General features: G+C 41.6%; 1 protein-coding gene across 1 annotated transcript in view; it reads right to left on the bottom strand.

Moving 5' to 3' along the window:
- LOC119728478 overlaps positions 1-25,286 on the bottom strand; it is a 75,718-nt gene that overhangs the window by 32,151 nt on the left and 18,281 nt on the right. The window contains exons 4-5 of the mRNA XM_038200736.1: positions 10,062-10,178; positions 5,070-5,189 (exon numbers count right to left, since the gene is read on the bottom strand). Coding sequence (XP_038056664.1) covers positions 5,070-5,189; positions 10,062-10,178 — 237 coding nt within the window. The remainder of the gene's footprint in view (positions 1-5,069; positions 5,190-10,061; positions 10,179-25,286) is intronic.

Below are 25,286 nucleotides of genomic sequence, written 5' to 3'. Positions count from 1 at the left end.
GGGGGGGGGGGGGGAGAAAAGGAAAAACACTCACGAGTCGGTCACTCGAGGAACTTCCCACCCAAGTATTTTGCTGTTTCCGTAACTTAATTATCACATACACATTAGAAGCTTAGTACACGACGCCGGTTGTAATGAAAAATAAAATGTCATCCTGTGTATACTGAAAAGAGGGCCCGGCTAGCACTAATTGATGGAGAGATGTTAACCTGCTCTCTGCTATCATTAACACATCACAGTAATTAAACATCAAAATATCTTTCAAGGTTGAAAAACATCATACATGTACTTGCCACGATCACAAATGTCCTGTGCGAAGTTCGTCCCAATTTGATAAGGAGTGTGGATTTGTCAAACTGCTTGGCATACACAGATAAATGAAGCTAGCCAAGGATGTGTTTCCAAGACGCAAATTGAACATTAAAGGGAATATGAAACATTTGCAACATCAAAAAACAAAACTAATATTATGAATTTCTTCATATACAGGACTGCTAGTGAATGACAGTCTATATTCTGTAAAATCATGGGACCTGGTGTGCTGTCCTCTTCATGCAAAGTGGTACTTTTGTTGCAGTGGTGTATCTGGGGTGCTATTTGCAAGGGCTTACTCAGTGGATTTGGTTGTTGGTTTCTTCTCCGAATTCTGAGCGGGGGATCGGAATACGGGGAAGGGGAAGTGCGCACAAGCCACAAGGGGGGGGGGGGGTGTCGTTCCCCTGCCAAAACAATACGCCACTGGACAAAAGTACAGAATATTTCCAGTAATGTGTGTGTGTGGGGGGGGGGGGGGGGGGGCCTTAGTTCAAGACCACCTGCGATACAGTGTCACTCGTTTAACCGCAATGAGGTTTCCTGGGGCTCAATCACGTACCAGCTCATCAAAGGATGACGCGGAACAAGCCTTGGCAAGCGTAAGCCTCGTGTCCTGCTCCATCCGACCATCTGAACCTCTTCCACTGCAACGATAATGCCTTATACTCCAGTGAAGACACTTGAAATTGAGTTGGGTGACCCTCATGATGGGTAATCATCTGAGTCCTGTTAATCACACATTCGCGGTATCTTCCTCGGGTCTAAATCTATTATGACCGGTGTCAGCAACCTCGGGGGAAGTACATACAATCTTCCCGGTCTGCAATGTAATCCGTCTGCACATCTAATCGGTCTCGTAAGATCTTCGGTGACTTAGCTCGTGATCTGTTATCTGATGATCGCGCGAATACAGGAAGGAAGACATTATTGATAGGACTGGTCAAGTTAGACATGTGCTTTCAGACACCATCCTTCACCATCCCTCGTGATTAGCCAACACAGCGCCATCTACAGTTGGAGCCCAACTCGGAGCCCACTAGGCCCTGGGCACACAGCAAGGGCTTGCGTGTTGATAATTATTTTGCGGTATCGGTCCAATGTCAATGCCACTCATCTGATTCTGATGCCCCATCTTAAATCCATACCTTCCTCCCAAGTTTTTAGCACTATAAATCTAAGACAAAGTAAATAGCTTACAGAGGTTCGTTGAAAATGAACCGGCTTATAGACTGTCGAAAAGCATTCACTATTGGAAAGTCAAGGGCTTCAAGGGATCGACCTTGACATTTTTTTTACAATTACTATAATGTTCAGGTTCTTTACAACATCCTTGCCTTGGCAAATAATAATTGGCGCCCGGAGTACAGTGCCTATTATAGGAACAGCGCAAAGGCAAGCACCTTCCGGATCGGACACAGCCTGGAAATTGACTTACCGACCGCATATCGGGGCAGGGTAACATACATCACGCAAACGTTAATTGTCTGTATCAGGTCGTGACAGAGAACTCTACAAAAGTGTGTGTGTGTGTGTGTGTGTGGGGGGGGTTATTTGGGAGAAAATTTATAACATCAAGCATGATTCTTGAGATGTACAGTGTGGTGCAAAATGAAGGAAACCCACTTTTGACAGCTATTTTCACCTACTTGTTGAGCATATTTCAACAATTCAATTTAATGGTATTAAAATATTAATCTTTAAACATAAGTGACGAAAAATTATTGCACATGCATATTTTTTTCTCTACCAGATATAGTAGGTTAAAACTTTCATGTGCCAAACCTGTTTGTCCACGGATGGCTTTATTCCATCCGCTTGACTGAGCTCCGGTGCTTGATTTGAAAACAAAAAACAAACCACTGCACTAGACTTAAACGTGAACAACAATGATTTTGGTGACTTGTATTCAATTTGCATAATAACTGTATTCTTGCTATTTATTAAAAGGTTTTTTTTACCACGTATGGTTGAAGAGCTTTACTTCACTACATTATAAAAAGTATCCAGTTCAAACAAGTTAAATAAGTAGGTTAAATTCCCGTCACTAGTGGGTTTCCATCTTTATGCACCACCCTGTATATCCCCCTCGCAATCACTTTTAGAGTTTTGCATCCACGATGCGCTTCTGTTGTACATCCACTATTTCTCTTTTATATCTAAGCACGCTTCCGACGTTCCCTGTTGATGGAACCACCCTTTGGTCTTGATATCGAGTTTTGACAGCGTATCTGAAAAGAGTGGTAAGGTATAAAGCTCTAAGCCAAATTTACCTTTTTCTATGGTTATTAGGCCAAGCAGATCGGTGTTTATAACCGATCATATCCGCAATCGAAATAATTGGGGAAATTGACAAATAAGAAACAAACTCTTCCAGTAAATCGACAAGATCGATCGACCTCGTATTTGGTCGTGACATATCTGGACCAAAAATCCGCTGGACTTAAAAAAAGAAAGTACCCGGTATAAAGTGAATATGGCCTTCATCTCCATGGAATGAGATGGCATTTTACAAGCACAAACATATGTTGGTAATTAGATTGAGTGAATCAAACATGAAAAAAGAAATGACATCAAGTCTGACGGAACTCTTTTATAGACATATCGTCTGTAGGTAAATGGTGCGCAAGGCCTATAGGGGAAACGAGCACCGTGTATAGGAAATAGTATTCTGCAGGAAATGAAAAACACATTGGATGCCTAAAGGGTTTGACCAATGACTCGCAGAAAAAAAACCTTTTTGAATGTTTCTTAATTCAGGAACTTTCATGTGTCAGTCCTGAATTTCGACAACACAGAGCAATATTACTCATGACAACTCAGCCCCTTTTCCAAAACCTTTATTTCAATGGACAAAGACTTCATTGTTGAAAAGGATTTTTTTCTTGGAGTGATATAGCGACGCCAAATATGGCGAGCATTAATGTTCAAATGCTACTTGAAATCCCTCCACTGATTTCTCACCCTGCTCAAGTACCTGTCTTTAAAGGTATACCTGTTTTTAAAGGTATACCTACCCTTTGAGGGTGCCTATCCTTTGAAAGGTATACCTTACCTTCGAAGGTACCTAACCTTTGAATGTACCTAACCTTTGAAGGTACCTAACCTTTGAAGGTACTTAACCTTTGAAGGTAACAAATGTTTGAAGGTACCTAATGTTTGAAGGTACCAAACCTTTGAAGGTAGTCCCTAACCTTTGAAGGTACCTAATGTTTGAAGGTATAATGTTTGAAGGTACCTAACCTTTGAAGGTGCCTAACCTTTAAAGGAACCTATTATTTGAAGGTACCTAACCTTTGAAGGTACCTAACCTTTGGAGGTAACAAATGTTTGAAGGTACCTAATGTTTGAAGGTACCAAACCTTTGAAGGTATAGTCCCTAACCTTTGAAGGTACCTAATGTTTGAAGGTATAATGTTTGAAGGTACCTAACCTTTGAAGGTGCCTAACCTTTAAAGGAACCTATTCTTTGAAGGTACCTAACCTTTGAAGGCGCCTAACCTTTGAAGGAACCTATTCTTTGAAGGTACCTAACCTTGGAAGGACCCTGAAACTTTGAAGGTACCTATAACCTTTGGAAGTACCTAACCGGTTGTTGACCTCCCATCTTGCCTCGACTTAGCAAGAAAATGCTCCAATGAATCAATTTCAAATTCGCTCCGGGAAATGCGTCTTAAGGCATGAGTCTCGATGTCTTGAGGAGATTTGCAAAGCCTAGGCTTCGCCTCCGGCTTCGGGTTTATCTCTGGATTCAGAATCAGTTAGAAGCCTTGAATACCCCCAAACCAAAGGCCAATATCCATTAATAAAGCCTTATCTTCGTGGGATTTAATGTTCCTGTAGCAGACTATATTGACTCATTCTGACGTTGGAGTCTCTCAACCCAACATCTCGTGACGCCACAGCCGACCATAAACACGAAGTTTCAGACCTCTACAATAAGTAGCAGGCAGCCGTGTTAGTCAGACAGAAACACATAGAAAAGTAGGGAAGCATTTAAAATTACTAGCAGGAATAAAAGTTTACATAAGCTTTTGCAGTTGCAACTATACTACTCCATCAGGTGCGTCATCATGCAAGGTTAATACACAGTCTAAACAAAAGAATAATCAAAACACTCCATCTACACTATAATTTCACAGGTAATATCAATCGATGTGAACAATGTGGCGGCAACATGCCATGTCTTTTGCAAGGCATGGCGCATACGACATTCGCACCCATGCATGGCAGCGAAACCACAGGGGATTGGTACGCAAGTTCAACCCCCTTCTAACTCGCACCAACCGAAAATGATAAATCTGGGTCGCAGATGCCCAGATAAAAAAAAACTGGAGCTGACCCGGTAAATGATTTTGTTTTCATAAACCACATGGCGCAGATGGTGCTATACTGATGTCCCGTGGTCGGCTGGTATAATAAAGAGAAGCAGGTAGCTCAGCTTCCCCCCAAATGTATTAAAGTCAATGTTGAACTCCACGTGTGTATTTTTCAGTTTCTCTGTTAATTTCAGCAAAATAATTTTAAAGTTCAGTTGATTGGTATCATTTTAAAACAAATGGTTACTGGGTCAGAAGGTCTCGAATTTTGATGCCTAAGCCGTTGGAGTGAATGGTTGTGCCTTTCCTAACCCAGGTCAAAAGTTAAGGTATTAATATTATGTATAAAGTCCAAAACTGTAGGGTCTTACCCGTTAGAGTAAGAGCATAGCACACAGAAGGGGCTTAAAATAAAAGGTTTCATAAAAGAAAACTTACCAATACAGCTATAGCCGTTACTGGCGACTCGCATACCTTCCGGGCAGATGCACATGACGTAATAGCGCCCCCGCTCCTGACATCCGTAGGAACAGCGCATAGACTCGCACCGCCTGTCATCTGCCGGTATTAAAAAAAAAAATAATTCGTCGTTTCATCAATGAATGAAACAAAGTAGCACCAAAGGTTAACAATTTGACCCCCAGATATTCAAATTAACATCAGTTTTCCTCAAATGGAAAAGTTAAGTGCTGATTTAGGATCCGTTACTATGTGGACGAGTAATGTTCAACTTGATGTATTGTGCTCTACCGCAAATTCTGTTGATGAGAACTTGTTCAATGCACTTTTGTTATTCAATATTTACCATTCATCGCCTATTCTGAAAATCAAGTGAAGTGCATTATCGCAAGGACCAGTGATTTCAAGTTTCGAAAACAACAACCTAGCCAAAATCACGATAGACAAAAAAGTGGTATTGCTTTGTGTCGAAAGCATCTGGGGAAAAAAGAGCCCAATCCAGCAAGCTGCTTCCACCTGGGAAAAGCATTAAATGCAGCTTCATTATAGAATCGTCCAGGGATACCAAGCGAGGTTGTAAACGCCGTCACACTCGCTTTGCTAAAGAAAAATATAATTCCGAGATATCACAACCGCGACTGAGAACTTAACCACATTTCCTGTTGGTATTATAACACTTAATGGGCCTCCCTTGGTCCTATGTAAGTGTCTTTACAGTTTATACATTGTGGTGTAATATAATACATTTTCCTGTTTGATCCGACCAGGCGTGATCGAGCCGGTCAATTTCAACAAACTGTCACAACTGTTTAAAATTGTACCAATTTTTTTTTCAAATAGGAATGTGTATTCGATGGGAATTTCTTGGTACTGCAGTGGCCGACCAGAGATGCATTTACGCCCCCGCGGGAAACATCTAAGCCCGCCAGGTGCGAGTAACGATGCAAGCCAGGCTCTCAATTACACCCATCGTGTCCACTGGGACCTCCCATTAAATGTCTGAGGTTCACCCCTAACGCGTACAACGAGAACAAAAAGGAGAGAGACATCAACGGCACATTTAATACGGTGAACTGTTCCCGCGGGAAGACTTGTTACATACTTGCTGGGTCCCATCACGGCGTGCTCTGATCTAACTCAGGGGAGGGATTGTTGGCTGGAGGGTTCGGCTGCACTTCCAGCCCTCACAACATGAATGTTGCGGTAGGGATTTACATAACGACTAGGCGTGAAGAAGACCTACGTGGTAGAACCGGTTGACATTCCATCATGTCAAAACGTGCGTTTACTCTGAGCGATAGAAAAACAATTTGTTCGTACCCTTAGGGCACGACCGTCAGATGAAATTGAAATGTGAGAATGTGGCGCCAACCACACATTTTCCTAGCACTAGGTCTCCGAGCAGTAACAAAATCCATGTTGAGTTTTCTCGGTCAAAGAGGGTCAGTCAAGTGTCCTCTTTGTACTTATCTCAGTGACTATAACTGACTCAATGACTGACGGTTTCTTGTTAACCGGGCAGTGCTGTCGTATAGGATTACCCTGTAACTCCAATGACTTGGCAAATCTGGCCCATCGAGTAGATCAGATACCTGAAGCCATTGTGAATCGATTCACGAATGTTATATGCACTCTGACAGTTTTGCTTAGCTTTTGCTAATTTTTTTTTTAAATTCTGATAATAGAATTGAAATCAGAGATGAGCTCCTGGATATAAATACCGTCTGGAACAGTAGAGACTTTGTGAACGCATTCAGGCTTCCCCAAGGCCTCAATTTATCACTAATTTACTTGCAATTAGTGCAGACTATTACTTGGAGGGAAATGCGCAGTTTCAAAGAAACGACCGTCGAATCCGAAGTTCAGGCGCAAGACATCACTGGCACCTTTACTCGCGGCGTTCCCTTTGGTGCCAGCCGAGCGTCTGTAATTTGAATTTGCTGACAGATTTAGAATCTGCGAAGCGACAAACAATTCGTGTCGACTGTCAAGAAGCTGTAAAACTTTAACTTCAACTATATATAGAGTTAGGACCCAGCTTTATGCTTGGACGCACCGGTTCTGTACCCAGAATTAACCTCCACTGGTAGAAAACGATTTTCTGGTAGACTTGCCTGTCAGCTTAAGTCCACAACTTTTAATTGCTATATAAAGGTTTTATGCATAAAGTTGTTTTTAAGAAGACCTTTTAAGCGAGACCACATTACGGTTTACATCCTTAAAAATAAATATAATTTTTTTTCTTGAAATGCCTTGTTTAACAAGGACTGAAGATATATACTATGTTTATTTTTTCCTTTAAACCCGAAAGCCAGTCATCCGGTTTGTGTTTAATAAAACTCCCGGGTTTCGGGCCTGGGTATCTTAATTAAAATTATCTTGGGTTGATACAGACCAACCGTTACGATGTCACGCCGAGCTCCTCGGTCTGTATACCGAGGTACCTGGACGAAGATGCCTAACTCTCATCAAATTCAAATGGAAAACCTATCAGCTAAGACTGAGAGCTTGTTGAAATCAAGACACAGGACAGAATCACACCTAATCAAATCTTCGTCATTTTTTTTTTGCAATTACTGTTTTGCAAACTCCTTGAAATTGGCCTAAGTTGTTAAAATGGGGCTAAAACTTGAAGTTGTTGTATATATACTGAGAACCATTTTCTCCAAACGAAGGCTCAAGTTTGTTTGACTACCAATCAATTACAAAGTAGGTCCTAACACTCAAACACACCAGTCAAATTTCGGAGCAGGTGTAAGAGGACACATTCTTTGTAATTTCAAAAATGTAACGACACATATCCTTAAAATCGGGTTAAAACTTTCAGTTCCGGCCCAATGCTTAGCATTCGCAATATGGCAAAGGATTTGCTTCAGAGAGTTTCCTCCATGTAATAATCTCGCCAATATAAGGTCAGCGGTGTAACACGTCTCGTAAGATTGGCTATGCGTGCAATCAAAAAAGAAGAAAAAGATACAAATCTTATTTATTTTTCCAATTTGGAGACTATGCATGCAGCTCATAAGACTTGCCAACTGTGACTTGACAAGATACAAATGAAGCCTTCGGGTAGTGAGACATTGGTGTTTTTACAACTGCTCCAAACTATGAGACCTCAATGTCGTCCGGCCTCAATGTACCTTGGAGATGACATTTGATTGATAGGAACTGGTAAATGATTGCCTAATTAATTAAACTGAAGGGCGTCTTTGGCACTTGCGGGATACGCTACGGGATCACAGTCATTTATTAAAGAGGAGGTGTCAAATGTACCTTGAAAAATCACGATTGATTGACGTCGCCTGGTAAATGATTGTTTAATTAATTAAAAAAGGAATTGCACGCTTGATGATATTGTTAATATTGCTAATGTTCCAAAGTCCCGAGCGAAAACAAAAATACATATTGGCATGTTTTTTGTTTGTCCGTTCTAATGGGTAAAAACAAACGATGCTCAACGGTGACCTTTTTAGTGACTTTGAAGTGTCGAATGTACCTTGAAACAAAAAAGAATGATTGATGTCGTGTGGTTGATTGTTTATGTAATCAAAAGGAACTGCATGATTGACAATATTCATTACGAAGCTTATTAAGTTCAAATCTCAGCGGAATTTCATTTTAGCATTTCCTGATCTGTCCTACAGACGATCGATCGGTAGAACAAGTCCGCTACTCAATTAAAAAATAACCTTCTTACTTTCAAGCTTTTCTCAATTTATTTTGTAACGAAAAAGATCAATCACAATAAAAAATAACGGCAAACGATTGTGCTCACAGCTGGGTTGCTTTAACTTGAACATCGCCTGACTAAAATGTCATTGGTCGTGTTACTGAACAGAACAGCGAAATAAAACCTCCAGTCTGTAATCTGTTTACATTATTTAATTTCACATCATGACCTGTTCAATTTTCTGTGACAGGCCTGCAGGAATTGAGTGGCTGCGTTGCCTCTGTCAGACTCGCTCTGCCGAAATTGCACTTTGACGGATAGATTAGCCTGTCCGACATTTTTTACCGTGATCAAAAACAAAAATTGCAGAAGGAAACACCTGGCCCTGTCCTTTCACATTGGCTGTTTATGTTGAAAATTGCTCTGTTTTTCCCAGTATTGCTGTTTTGAGGGAACCTAATCGGTCCCTGTATGTTGAGGCAACCAAAATTAAATCCACATTACACTGTTTTCATTCAATTAAAAATGTTTTCTTTATTTCAGGATTGTAGGTAGATACGATGTCGGTTGAAACATACTACAAAGGGGTTGTTTTCGTAAAGTTTAAACCACGTGGTGGTTTAACTACTTGCTAAATTGGGAAATCACTTTCCGTTTTACTTTGTATGACATTTTGCCGACAAGCATTACTTGTTTTATGAACGAGAAGACATGTGACATTGTGGCACCGGAACGAAAGTGTGTACTCTAAAACGTGCCGGTCAGATTTGAACCGGAACTGGGTTTTGTTGTGGGGCCTGACATTTTTCCGTGTCAAAAGTGACACTTTTCGGTGTCAAAAGTGACACTTTTCCGGGTCAAAATGGCATTTTTCCGTGTCAAAAATGACACCTTTTCGGGCCTCAAATGATACTTTGCCGGGTCAAAATGGCACTTTTCCGTGTCAAAAATGACACTTTTCTGGGGTCGAAACGACACTTTTTTTCGTGTCAAAATGACACTTTTCCGTGTCAAAAAGACACTTTCAGACTTTTGAAACTGTCAGGCCCCACAGAAAGCGGGTTCCGGTTAAAAGCGTTTAACAGTTCCATGATTAAAATGAACAAAAACACCAGATCTGCTCCAAAAAAATCCTTGCATTTTATCTTTAACAAAATATGAATAACCAAATAGGTACCTGACTAAGGCAAGTTCTTCCCTTCATTTACCTTTCAAAACGTATTCATGTGATGCACGATCATGAATTGAGAGGCCTTGACGGAACTTTGAAGTGCTTAGTTTGATATCATAAACATACTTACACATGCAAGAGCTCTTATCGCTCCGGAGCGTGTAGCCCTCTTCACAGTAGCACCGGTAGCTGCCCATGGTGTTCATGCAGCGGTGCTGGCAAGGCCGGCTACTGCATTCATTGACGTCTAAAAAAAAGAAAGATAAAGGACACAAAGAATGTTAAGAATGAATGATTATGTTTCTGGAAATACGGTTATCTTCATCTGACAACATTGTGGTCAAGGGGAGACCTTTCAAGTGCTACTTTTCTCAACTAAGAGGCACATTCTTCATGAGAGTGTCATCAAGATACGAAGAGGTTGAGCAGGAGGAAAGGGTAAAGTTTCTCAGAGTTGTATACCTCATGGACTAAAAACTTGTTGAAAAATTAGATCGCTAATCAAAACTTGATGTTGAAAGTGGTACAACCATTAATGAGCGGAAGGACACAATTTGGACACGCGTATCATTAAGAAAATGAATTATCTAAGTTTTTGCGAGAAAGGATGCAGCCTCACCTCTACTATAATTAGGTCTTAAATCAATTCCTTAGTTATCGGCATCAAAAAGCAAAACAATCAACACATGTAACACTTTATAATTAAGAACAGACTGCTCTGTGGTTTGAAGATGCACAGGCAGGATTTACTACCAAGGAAGCGCAGCAATCTTTATCTAATCTTTATCGCAAGTTATTTCAAGTGTTTGAATCTCGTTAGGGAAGTCCAGAATTTACGGCAAAGGGGAAATATCCTAAGTCAGAAAATCCTTCGGGAGTGTGGCGCATCCATTCAACTCTTCTTGATGTTTCTTATGGAGTGACAGCAGACGCCATCACAGTTACTCTTCCATATTATTTTGCTTGGAACGACAAACTGAGGATCGCAACTAATGCAAGTAAAATCATGTTTTAATTAGTTCGGACAAACCCACGCAGTGTTTGCACTCTGTGTTTATTCCAACAGGGAATATAGAGTCCATCAGGGATTTAGTGAGCGGGTAACTGTCGAGCATCCTGTTTACCATTTTAAGTCCTCTGTGACAACATTCATGTATACAACATTTTTAAAGAGGTCAACTGAATCTGATCGAATCAAGTAACGAAATTAGTAGAGAGGGATTGATAGCTGTTAGCGTGCTCAACATGGTAAGGTGTCTTTAACAGTTACTGAATGAGAAGCAGGCCAGTTCCTGTTTGCTTAAAACCACACTGCTCTGGTCGGGAGACCAACAGCTCAGTTTCGTGAAGGCACTTAGCGGAGGAAAGAAGTGAACCCTCCTGAAATAAAATAACAGACTCTGGCCAAGTCTGGAGGAAAAACACTCGGGCAGAAAATAGCACAAACTTGGAAATGGGTTATTATATCAAATAATTCGGGACGGTTAAAAGGTGCTTTTCTCACAGGTTGCCAGACGTGACTTTTTGAACCCTATTTACAATTACATCCCTCGAAGACTTTTTTAGAGACCTATTAGCGACATGCACAATGTTGTTTTGGGTTTTTTTCTGGTGGATTTTTTTGACCACGGCTGGTTCCTATCACTCAAAGCACTGGCAGTATGATGGGGTCGGCTGGTACTTTGTGGCAGCCATAAAGTGGCTGTATGATTCCGACGGGGGGATTCTTACAAAAGTGTGCTTTGACAGAACTTTGACCCCAACAAGTACATTCGACTTTCTGTTGTTCTCGTACGGAGGGATTTGAGGAATCCACTAAACTTGGGTTCGCACAAAATGAGGTCACATAAACACGTCCAATAGTGACTGGATTCACTGGAACATCGCTGTTCAGCAAAAGCAAAACTCGAAAGAGCTGGAATTTGTTTTCCGGAAATAAAACTCACTTGCCAATGGACTACGCATCTCTTTTAACAATAAGACAGGACCTATGTTCAGTTGTCTCCTTTAACTTATTAATAGTTTTCTCCTGAAACTTATTAACAATTGTCTCCTATACTCAAGTTTTTGAAAGATACATTGTGACAATAAACATTTAAACATTACTCAATTGTTGGGGATAGGCAGTAAAGCAAATCAGGTACCCATGGAAAGCTACACCTGCTCCAAAGGTATCATATTGCGGAAAGGCTCTTGAACTCATGCTCTGAAATTTCATGTACTGCACGCATATCCTCCTAGTCCTAATGGTTCTCGTACATACAAAGGCCTTGGGTTGCTGCACCTTTTAAAGGCCATTAACTGGACACTGCAGGAAGCAATCAATCGCCAATGACATTGTTCGTGGTAACCAAATTGTTCCGATATTAGGTGACGTTATGTGACCTTGTCGGTAGTTCGCTTTGACTGTAGCAGCAAAAAACACGATGCTGAAGTCAGAATCGAAAATGGTTGAGTACCTTCGGCAAGACAAGAGATACCAAGATGCAATTATTAAGTCATTAAAGTTTTCACCTGTTTGGAATTGGATTATTGCGTTCGCGTCATCGTGATTCGAAGATGATTTAGGATCAAGCAGCGTGCAACGTGAAATCAGTAGAACTAACTCTTACTAACAAACAATAATGGAATGCGAGTCTAGTTGAAAGCCAAAACTGTCGGTGTGTGTTTTCCGCATAGTTGACATGTTGAATGAAAAGAGTGTATGGTATCTCACTTCTCATTCTTCGTCTTAAATACATCGGAAAAAGGTTCGTGACTCTAATTGAAAGTTGAAACCAATTTTGTTCAAAGACCCAATTAAATTTACGAGCTTCTAAGACTGATCTTACACATCTCCTCCAACTTAGGGAAGCAGGATATGAATGACTTAAAACAATGGGATCCAGTGAAAAGACTCGGGAAGAAAGATAACGTTGATCCACACGGGTCGAGGTCAACAGGTGGGCCGGGTATTTAATGCCTCAGACGGATTCGTCTGGCCGTGACATTAATTTCAGCTTCCCGGTAGGAACCTTTGCACGAGCAGTCGTTTACTAGATAACTAATGCGGGCCAGGCAGACCTTGCTGCCCCGTGTTTGTACCGGCTGAGATTTTAGGTTCAAGCAAGGTAGTCAGTATTTGAGGCTAAATTAGGGCCTGTTCTGTCATGATACGGTGATGCTAGGACAGATAATGGTGTAGAGTCTCGGGCAGAGTTGAGGACGTTGACTGCAGGGTGCCAAAGGCAAGAGCATCGGGGGTAGCATAACAGGGAAAAGGCCGCCAAATTCTCCCACGTTTTAATGTTTTCAAACTCACGTTTCTAAACTTCGGCTTCGCTCAGGAATCGGCTACAAAGACAGCTTCAAGCTGCTTGAGGGCGGCTCCGGCTCAATATCATAGGTCCATGTTATGTTATCAGGAACAGGTACACCAAGTGTTCAATAATATGCCAACAATTAGACAACAAATGTCCATTTGGTTTGGGTTTCAAGGCTTCGAAATGATTTTGAAGCCGGAAACGCAGTAGCCGTGGTTTCGAAAAACTCTCACAATGTCACAACTTACGGGTAAGTGCTGTATTTTCTGTGGTGCAAGGAAAGAACAGCGGGAGAATCAAATGCTACTCTCTAATGTGATTGAAATTTGCTAAGAGGAAATACGCTCCTGTAGAGAAACGCAGAGAGACAAATTATAAATTCCAATGATTTCATTTAGGGAAAGCAGCACTTGCTTAGCATCATGTGGTTTGAGCTATATTCAGATTCAAATGCGGAATCTATGGATACAATTTTTGAAGAGCCGATGACAGGTGCATGGTAGAGCATACTGCCCATGATTTAATGTAGTTTAATCAGAATGTCGACTGCGCCAAAATAAAACAACAAATCATAGATCAAGACATACGATCAGTTTATCGTATGCCAAGGCTGCAACGAGAGTGTACTTGAAAGTGCTCCAGTACGTGACGATATGAAGGCCGCTGTGTTGCATGCTGTGTTTAGTAATACCATGCCAGAAAGTCGCAGATGTCGAAGTTTTTGGTCAAGCTCAACACATCAGACATTGAACCTTAAGCTAAATGAGATTTGGGGCTGTATGGTTGAGTGTGCAGCTTGGGGGATAATTTTTCGGATATTAAATGCATGGAAATAGAATGCTCAATGTGAAGTGAGAATCTAAAATAGAAAAGGCATGGTTCTGAGACCTAGAAGGTCGACGTTTCGATCAGTATGTTATGACCATCATCAGCAGAATCCATCGTAGGTTGTTCAAATCAACGTCGCTGTTCTAAATCTATTGCACTGGTACATGTACGTTGTAAAACTCAAGAAAGCCCCAACAGATATAAAGGAACCAATATATTGGTTAGTATATTGTTAGAGGGGCCACAACTTGAGTACTGGAGCTTACAGTTCGATATAAAATATTCCCGGGTACCTGTGTCGGGAAACAACATCCAAGAGCAAACATTAAGCCATCCCTTTTCCAACACGTCACCTCCCTGAACCCCACACCGGAGAAAATGGGTAGGTGTTTGTCAGGTCAGCGACCTCTGCGGGGCCGGGGCGACCTCAGGGTCGGCCCCCTTACAATTAGCAAGATTGTTTGGGTAAATGTATCGCTTGAGCTGAAAGAGCCGCCTGATTTCTGTCGGATGAGAGGGGGAGAAGTGGGTCCACGAGTTTGCACCAACTCCATGGAGTTCGTCTGTCAACTGCGCGTATCGACCCATCACGACGGTGAGGGCTGAAGAGGCGGTCGTCGGGCCAGACGCCGCTCAGCATCCCCCCCCCCCGCCCCCTCGGCACACTGCGCCTCGGTTTGTTGACATACGAGATCTCGATACCATTCAAAAGTGCGGGACTGATTACTCTGAATGTGGTGTTAGTCTAATAATACAGTCTAGAGGAAACAGAAATCTGGCTGGCTATAATAAAAGGTTCAAATGTTTGCCAAGGACTTGAGAATTTTTGAGGAAATGGACGTTTATTTGGGTTAATAAGATCAAAGGTCCTTTTTTGGCATACGTGTTAGATTTTTCCATTTCAAAATGCCAACTTGGCTGACATAAACTGAATGAGATATTGAAGCAGGTAAAACAATTTATAACATAGGTATGTTGTTATAAATTTGGCTCAACATCAGATAAATTTGACAAGTAATAATCTAGTGAGAATGCAAACAATGAAGGAGACTAAAACAAACTTAACTAGACATTCTGACGACAGGGTACTTTGACTGAGATAATAATATATGAGGAAATATCATTCCACTCTTCATAGTATCGTGCCCGAATGGAGCTTTGCAGAATATCATTTACAAAAACATATTTCAATAACACACTGAGTATACAGTGTTTACACGTCGGTGAAGGGCAAAACCTGATGTTGATTTATATCATCCCAACCCAAATCCATCTTTAAATAAGAATATATTTCATAACCCATAAAAATGACTCGGTCCGCTGACTGTGAAGAAATAATTTGGTGAAAGACAAGACACCGAAACGAAGATATACGACAGTTTCCGACCTACTAGCACTTAGACTTCACACTAGTATAGGCGGATACAAGGATCTCATATTTAGCACACTGCACTTTCAGATTGTGCAAAAAAAGATGCTATGGGGATTATTGAGAAGCCTTTGTTGACTGAGTGTAGTTCATAGCACTGATATTATTTGAGTGACACTTAAATAAGAAGATTATTTTGGCTTTGTGGGAAATTATCTGAAGCCTGGCAAACCGCCCCGGGCTTTCTGATTGACAGATTTCTGCAGGGTCAAATATCACTTTTCTGGACCGGCCGTAGCCTCTTGGTCATAGCTTTTAAAAAGAAGTTCACACCCCGTGGGCTTTGTAGGACCGGCAACACTTAACATGTGTTTGACATTTCACGGGTGCGTGGGCGTAGCCTTGGGCCAGGGTATAGATGGCGTGGTACTAGACGGTCATTGCATATAGTCTTCAATTCTACAATTTACTTTTACATCAATATTGATAACATTATACCAAGAAAATGCAACCGGGCCTAAAACTTGAATTTCATGTTGCGAGTCTGCACTTGACGTGGGCATCTCAAACGGCCACACAGTATTATATTCCGATGTGTGCTGATCACTACTATTTACTAAAATAAAACTTCGGCCTATTCATGAGTGACTGCAAAGTGCAAACTCAATATTCACACCAACTTGTTGATCCATAGTGGACGAGGAAAACATGCAGCACAGCCAACGTACCGCAAAGTTCATCATGATGAGGCTAGTTGTACCATTCCAAAATATTAAGTACCAACGACGATTACTACAGCCCCTCTAAAACGAAGACAATGATCATATTAGTCATACCAAACAAACAACATGGAACACAAATCCGACAGGCATTTAAAAAAATGGCCAGAAAATCCAAAGAATTCACCCAAAAACCTTCGACTACGCAATCCTCAATTATTTCTTGACAGTAGGAGGTTCTCCAAAATCCAGCGAGCCAGTCTACTATGAAGTATTGCATTATACTCCCAAGGGCAAACTTATAATTACTGTCATACTTGGGAATGCTGTTCGTGTCTGGATTTAAACCAGGGAGCCGTAGAACAACGCTAGAAAACCTCCATACTATGGAAGAAACAACAGGCTAAATCGCTGGCAGACTTGTCAACTTTGGTTCCCTTCTCAATACCCTTTTTTGGAGGCAGACATTGATACGGTCAGTAGCAAACCCCCTGGCTAAGGGACTAATTAAAATTAAAGTTTGAATCATATAGCCGTGTTGACAACTGACTAAATCAAAAGACCTTTGGCCATTGTCCATGTCTGTCATAAAGGATAAGCCCATCCCAAAGTACGGGGGGAGGGTTCATTTTTGAAATGTCACAAAATTCAAAGAATGCATAATTATTAGAATTCTTGAGCATTATAATTATTGAGCCTCTAATACAATATAATAACCAGTACCGCTTATATATGTGCAACACAGTGGTGTTCTTTAAAAGTTGGAAGTAAGATATTTGGGAAATGAAGTCGCAGTTATATACGGATGCGCTAGCCACTGTTCTTAAATCGTTGCGAGGATATTGGCAATAGGTCACTACATGTCATGCGAACGGTGTCCACACTAGTCTACAAGTTATGGGGAATACATTGTCCACTGAAGACTCCCAATGGACTTCCAATTAGTAGGGGATCTGAATTGTACCTAAAAATAACTTCAGGTTAATGAGGTCATACTCGAAAGAGGAAGCCGAGGGATAATCTGAATGAGATTTATTACCGAATGGGCTAAAATTGGCAACCGAAGAAGCATGAGTAATGCATTACAAGGACCAGGTACCCGACCTAAAGAATTTTGACCATTCACTAAAAGATCACCGCCTACATCAGTGGCGAGTATTGCAAAATATGCAGCCACTTCAACGCGCGCGCGACCAGGTGGTACGCGCGCACTAAAATGTTCCCTCGACCAATAAGGGCTGCCGAAATATACGCGCGCCTCAACATTACGAACGCGCAAAGCAGGTGTGTTTGAAATACTTGAATGTAGGGTAATGGTTCTTTACTGTGTTTTACAGATAGGTCTAAACCATAAAGGCAGTTTAAAGTTTCAACGAGCTCAGGTCCAACAAAATTTGTCTTGACACGGTAAAACAAGAGCCTATAGCCCTTGTTCGTTATCTGTTAGCCCGACATAACGATCAAACTTACTCCAACGTAAAATAGTCAGCAATGACAAGTCCCCGCTCTTACTAAGATAAGTTTCTGATTAAACTATCTCCGATCCATAATTCCCGAATGGCGTATGTATGCCTTTGGACCTCTGCCAATTCTTCCCACTTTTGTCAGCCAGCCAACCCACGTATGCCTTCCGATCCAAGCCAGTATACCTCAGAGGTTGGTGCTAAACACTGACGTAAAGAAACCGCTGATCTCACTACCTGGGGGACGGTGCCTTTTCTTTTCCTTAACCGTGGAAATTCAATATTAGCATTTATCAGGCGCGCCGCTTTGATACCTTGGAATGCGGACAATGGGTACAGGTATATAATCCCAACCGAGGGGGCTTGGGTAAAGGGTCTCGACCCCATGAGGGTATGTCACAAGATCCGACAAGCAAAGTTTTTTTTCTTGGTATGAAGTGTAATTGATTGCCCAACGCATATCGGTAACTTCCATTGTTTGGTTACAATACTGAGGTCAAAACCCTCAGTGTGAAAAAAATAAGAAAAAAAGCTGCTTGCCACCATAATATTGTATCCCATTAGTTGTATGGAATTCACAGTTCCTGTATAGTTGGTAAAGGGTTTGAGAACAAATTCACCAACTTTTTGGAAGATTTTGCCCAAAAGTGAGAGCACTTTACGTTGGGTAAAAGAGGTGAGCAACAGTTGCCTACTTTAGATACAGGTACACACTGAAAAAAAATTAAACAGATCAACTGACCGACACAGGATCCTAGAGTACAAGCCCGATTAGAATTTCAAATTGCTATTCAGACTGCTGACATGATTAGAAACGACATAAGATTTTCTGAATTCAATTACGCGAGTCTCTCTATGTACGCCACTTGAAAGATATATGAGCACCAGTAACAAACCCCGTCGTTTCTGCTAACGTCATTTTCTTCCGAGAATAACAAGTTGATGGCTGATGTAAACGAAACGAAAATAAAATCAATGCCGAGCTGAGCAAACCTGTTGTAACAGTCTGACTGTCTTAGAGGCCATCGTAGATTGGCGGGATTCTTCCAAATAGAAAATTGATTTCATGTTGTCTGGGGGTACATATCTCGGATACCCAACCCGCTCGTTGTCAGGCAACGGGTGACATGATTGATGTAGGCAGGAATGAACTTCACTGCGCGCACCCATTTTTTTTCCTTTTACCTGGCAGGGGAAACACTGAGAGAGCAACGCCCCCTGGAGCACTCGTTCAGGCAAGCGCTCAGAATTAAGGGGAAAGCAATTTTCAGGAATAAATGGATTTGGAGGATTAGTATGTTATTGAAAATGTTGTTAAACCATAGAGCTAGTTAAACTGACTTGTTTCACGTTTTGGGCTTGTAGATGCTGGAAAAACCGAGAAAACCATTCATGCTCTTGTAGTCTGGTTCCCAGACCGCACTTAAGATGAAAGAAGCAATTTACAGACATAGAGGAATTGTAAGGTCAGAGCATCAGTCTAGCAGGCTTGTACCCCTTCATAAGTGTGTAATCAATTGCAAAGAAAATGCGGAATAACTAAATATGAGTAATTAGAAGCAGTTTTTGAAATAAGCCAGTTTTCTCCAACGCTGGCCGGCCGACCAGCATTGGAAAAATACACTTTTTCTTGAAAATGTTGGCACACCGGAAGCCACACTTTTACAGGATGCTTTAGACTGTCATTCCCTAACAAATCTAGTCAGGTATATCGTGAACATTTGATCATTTTTTAATGTGTGCAATTGTTGAATCTTCCGCTTAACGAACTAACAGTTTCAAGACTTTCCCAAAAAGACCAAGCAAAATAGAGTATTTGAAAGTGGTATCAGTAGATGCATCCACAGGGCTTACTCAAGCGGATGGTCTAATTTTGGATGTGCCTAGCAGATAGGTTTACGCAACCAGATTTCCTTGAGAACGGGCAAGGCACAAGTTGGGACTAATGTGCCTCTAGGACATAATTATACGAGTGTGACTAACGAATCTATTTTAACGAATATGCCCATGGAGCTAGCGATTACAAAGAATCTTCGACGGTGGCTAGCCCCCCAAGGAATGCGAGGTTTCATTCGCATGCACTTGCCGAGGACGAAGTCGTTTTTTTACCTCAACAGTTTTACCATAAAAGTATAAGTTTCACGGCGTGTGTGAGGATGAGCGTCTATAACTTTAACTCGTTCAAAACGGACCTCGAAAGATAATCATTGAGGGTGTGTGTGAGCTTGGGCGTCTAGATGGTAAAACAAAACCTGTTATTTTTCAGTCGAAGCCTCAATGCTCGGCAATAATTAAATGATTGTTATTTTTTTTCATTTAAGCAAAAATGTTATTAAGCTTACAAAGTGTTGGTGGAGCCGCGCATGCGCAGTTTGGTTTCCCGTCGTGCTTGTAGGAATTTACAAAGCACGTTCTCGTTGTTTTCAAATTCAGAGAGAACTCACTCGACGTGATTCATCGAAATGAAATTACGCGAGCAATTAAGAGTTACTCATGAGCGCGGGAAACGAAAATTCGTGTGATGTTGACGACACAGCACATAATCCTGTATAGAATCTGCAGCCAGATCAACTAATGCAGACGGGACGCCGAATCGACGGGGCAAGAAATCGCGGCTGGCTAGATGACGCATGCCTGTTGAAAGTTTTGAGCAGCTGCCGTTGATATTCTCGGTCTGGCGCGATCTGACAGCTTCTTGATCGACGAAGGTAAAACTTGGTTGACAGTGCATCTTCTAAAGGCCAACTTTATAATCGGCGGCCAGTTGGAAAAGGGTTTCGCACATAGGTGCAAATTACATTGGTGTGCTGCCGTCTTGTGAAACCATTCCCCCTCAGGTGCGAAGGTGCACTGAATCATAGAGAAAACGGAACTATATCTCTATGATCTTTGTACTTTCGGTTTACCGAACCTTGCGCCCACATTTAGAATGGCCTTTCTACTTCTTTTTTTCGCGGAGGCCAGTACTAACTTTTACAACTCCTTCTTGTGAAAAAGGGCGAAGCATGTACATGTACCTGCATAATTTGGAGTAGCGTTAGCTTTAACAGGTTAAGCAATAACCAAAGTGAGCCATGTGGTTCATCAATTTGTTGTATACAGGGTGAGTAAAAAAAACCCCGAAACCCAAATGTCGGGACTACTATTTTATTGAAGTTCTGCATGTAGCACTTTCAAAATCTAGGATATGAAAGCCCAATTCATCAGCTTTCTTTTAGCACAAAAATCATTCGAATCACTCATTACTTTTCAAGTTACGGAATTTTAAACACAACCACCGTTTTAAGGCTCTGTCCACGGATCACAAAAAAAGTGTGCGTTCTTTCAGAAAAACGAAAACAATTCACACACATCCCTATGTGAACTCGTTTCGATTTGTTGAAAGAACACTGATCTCTCTTCTACAACACGGTCTCAGCATTTGAATATATCTTCAAGAGCTAGATGTTGAAACTATTAAGATGGGCAACTTCATAAACTGCCCTGGATCATGGATGAGCAAGCGTAACTTCCTGTAGATATTCTTGCTGTTTCCCTTTAATAAGGCGGTTGCTTCGCCTTATTTAGTCAAGACATCTGACGGCATCTGAATGCAACTCTCATAGGATCCATGTTTCTTCCCCTTTTGATACACCAAACTACACTGACCTTATACACCAAGTTCAGAGAGTTCCATGCGTGTCACAATTCATCTAACTAGCGTGGATTTATGGGGATGAGCCAGCATTATTTCTTAGAGATTTTTGGGGAGTATCCATCACATAGGCTTCCCTGGGTTTATCATTCTGGCCGCCCTAGGGGCACTGCTATCCTTATTTGATTCCACTATTTCCGCTTGAGCCTAGGCCTACACCCAAAGATTTACCTAGTACTAGCCTAGTCATTCATTTCACCTGCTTGTATGGTCTTACCCAACCAACAGTTCTGTCGAGGAACTCGCGTGTCCCATAACAGTAACCATCGTGCAGTGGTTTTCCGAAAGCCGATGAAAGTTACATGAAATATGGTCACATGTATATACACAAACATGATGTCGGGTTTTGTTTATGTGATGATCGATGTGATTTACAGTCAGTCACATAGTGACCTATTTGTGGTTCTCCTGCACAGGAAGAGAAACATTAATCGACCCTCGTAGGGAGTCAATAATGGTCTGGACTCTGGAGAGCATTTTGCATCAGCAGTGGGCAACGTGTGTTACAGCTCATAACTTGCATCTCAGTTATTACAACATGAATTGCGTGCATTACAAATACATTCCAAATAAGCCCCTCCTGAAAATTTCAAGCCAGGAGCTCAGGCAGAAGGTAACAATGTCAATGAGACACATACAAAAAAAACCCATTGCTGACAGTGATTTATAGGGTTAATTCAACCTTTGGAAAAAAGCTATTAATCAGAGTCCTCAATATAACGTGAGCGTGAAGGCAATACATCTTTTTTTTATTTAAACACATTCACCGCAGCCGCTTGTTTTGTTGACACAATTGTGTTTAAAGTTCACTGCATCCGTCGCATGGATTACGTGCAGCGATTGTCAAAATATTCACAGTAAAAAAAATCCTCGTGTTGCGAAGCGTTACAGCCTAACGAAATATACACGGTGTGCACTCATTATTATGAAACATGATCAAACATTGACAAAAACACAGAATGTTTGTCTGAAACGAAGCAAACGATTTTTTTTCTGAAAGGAGTGGCTGTAAAATTGCAGAGGATTGACTACAGGGTATATGGCATCCCCAGGTGCCGAGATGACTCACTGCTCTCTGGGGGAACAGTTCAAGTTCTTGGAGGGAAAAGAAGGGGCTGAGAAAGTTTGAACATATACGCAAAGCAGTGGATGTTGTTCATTGTGGCGTTTCCGATGGCCTTTTTTTAACCCATAGTCCGAGCCGCAGTCTTGGCCCACGCGGGAATCAACAGCTTGTCACCCTGGAGAGGCGCGGTGCCCTCCCGGTATCTTGCCTTGCGTCCAAGGGCAACCGTCTTAAAGGCATTACAGAAGAGTGGTCACTCAATCGATGGAGGAATGAAGATTGCTCAGAGTGGATAGGAATGTGCTGAAGGCGTATTTAAAAGAATTACAGATTGGAATCGAGCAATGTTGATAAGCTTAGCCAATCACCATTTCTGTCACAGTAGATTATTATCATTGTTAGGTGCGAGATCCCGATTCCCCCCCCCCCCCCCAAACGTCCTTTCGTACCACGGGTCCAGATCCAAACAAGACTATAGAACCGAGAAAACACAACTGCTTTACACAGCATGCAGTGCACGATAAAGGCAATTATGATATTTGTGCTTTTCATGCATGGGCCTACAAGCCAAAAGTTTGAGTTTCCTCTTTGCCAACTCCACCAGAACCACGGTGAGCTGTATGGGCAACGACCTGGCTAGATCGCACTGCTAATCTCATAAGTGCAAATGAATTAATCATTCCCACTTCTCTCCAACTTTACCATCCACCACAATGATTTATGGCGTCCAAGATATTAAATGAATTCAACACTCAAGTTCGTGACTGGAGGTTGAGTGCGAACTCTGACATGCGGGCTTGCTCAATACGGTTTTCGTACCACCTTGATCTAGCGCCCGATCGCATTGAAACGATTTAATTGAGGGGGAAACGTGCAGATTAGTCACTTGTGAAAGTGTTTGTAATCTCGAAGGGGTGGGGACGAAGGGGGAACGGTAGGTGTCGATTTAAAAGCCTATCGTCTTTATTGGATGCTGAGCAGTGAAGATATAAGATATCGATGATGAGACGCCGCATATACAATCAGCTAAATGCATCATATTCACATTCAGACAAACTTTATGGTTTGCAAAGCAAAACTTCCTACATCAAGAATGCAACTGGGAAGTCACAAAAAACAGGAAATTCAAATCTGTCCAAGACTGTCTTTGAACATGCAAATATATATCATAAAGTAAACAAAAACTGGAAATTGAAAAAGTATAACCAGACAAGACTGATGGGACTGAAGGATGCGAGAAGGAATGGGCCGAAGTGGATCGTCTCCCAAATCGTAGGAAGTGCCCCGATGTCTGGAACCCGTATTTTGTCGAAAAAGAATGGGCCTGTTTGACTATAGTACAAGAAACCACTAACAAGCAAAGCTAGCCTAAGGGACATTGCTATGCTGAATTTGAAGGTGTTGCTACCAGTAGTTGCCCAGTCAAAAAAATCCACAGTCTTAGGAGGTGAGGAAAGTGACTGAAACCGTTGATTTCATGTACAGAATTGGCATACATCGCAACAGGTTCTTCTCGGTCAATGTCCCATTTAAGGAAAAAAAAGGTTTTCGTGTCAGTACCTAGCGGTGTTTCCTGGGTACCAAATCGACATGGCGTGTTGACAACTTCGCAGTCTGTTGTTTTTATCCAGCGACGGACAAAGAAAATATAGATATGGAAAGGAATTTCATAAACTAAAATCACATTTAACTTGACTTTCAATTGAATTCCTCCGCCTGCCTCAGGGGACGGTATTTTCTTTCCAACAGCCACCTTTTATAAAATGGTGCATGTTTTGATACAGTCACAAATGAATTCTATTTGCAGACAGGTATATTTTTTGAAGCAGGGACCAAGAGAAAGAAACATTTCCTCTTCATGACAGCCGATAACGATGCGCAAACGAATTTAAAACCATTCCACTGGACCTAATAAGGCGAGATAAGCACACCTGTGCAAAGCCTCAACAACATTCTGCAAACAGTGGAATGCCCGATGGGGGATAACTGGGGTTAACGCCAAAATTCAATCAAAGGTTTCTCTGCAACACGAGAAAATAGCAGGTGGATTCTGGATTGAACACGTACTAGGGCTACAGTTAGACCTCTGCACTGCACATGCGAATAGTGAACGAATGTTGAGACATGTCAAGGAAACTTGTTGTACCAGAGAAAGATCAACCATGACAAAGCAATCGACGTTCAAAAATCGTTTATATCCCGTTGAAGGCTTTCTGCCCAGAGCCTTTGATGATGAAAGCATCATCAATCAGAGTACGGTGAAGTTGCTATTTTAGGCCTTTCGGATCTCAACACTGCCAACAGGTCGCAGGTGAAATACTTTCCAGAGGCCACAAGCAACGATTCCTTCTCAGAACCGCATCATCAATTAACAGATGTTTCGTTCGATATCAACAACACAAATTTATAGCAGCGTCTGGAAAACGCTGTTCCAAAATGTAATGAATCAAAATATTTCCTCTCGAACCCGTAGACACCCGCACCCATATCGGGTTGTTCGTTCCGCCAACGATCTTTATCGCGAATGTGCAGATACATCCGCCGTGATGTGGCATGTAATGTGAAACACGTGTGGCATGAACACATACAAGTTGAGAGGCGAGTCGATACCTCACACGCAAACTTACTACTCTCGATCTATAGGCGCCAACTTGAGCCAACTAACGATAGGTATAAATTTAACTCTCGTTTGAAATTTTAAATGAAGTTCACCAACGACAAGGCAAAAGGCCACACGATGTGGCTGCTGCAAGAAATGAACGAACATATAATTTAAGAGAAAGAATATATGCTAATATCGCTTCTGAAATTGAATAATGGGTACAGCCTGCTTTTGAAGGGTTCACATTCACAACAAGCTCGCAAGCCTAAAGAAACCTGTAGAGAAGAGACAATGAGAAGCAATATTACAGTT

The sequence above is a fragment of the Patiria miniata genome, unplaced genomic scaffold (assembly GCF_015706575.1).
Source record: "Patiria miniata isolate m_02_andy unplaced genomic scaffold, ASM1570657v1 HiC_scaffold_20, whole genome shotgun sequence".
Lineage (NCBI taxonomy): Eukaryota > Metazoa > Echinodermata > Asteroidea > Valvatida > Asterinidae > Patiria > Patiria miniata.
Note: the sequence above shows the minus strand (reverse complement) of the source record. Positions and strands in the feature narration are given on the sequence as shown.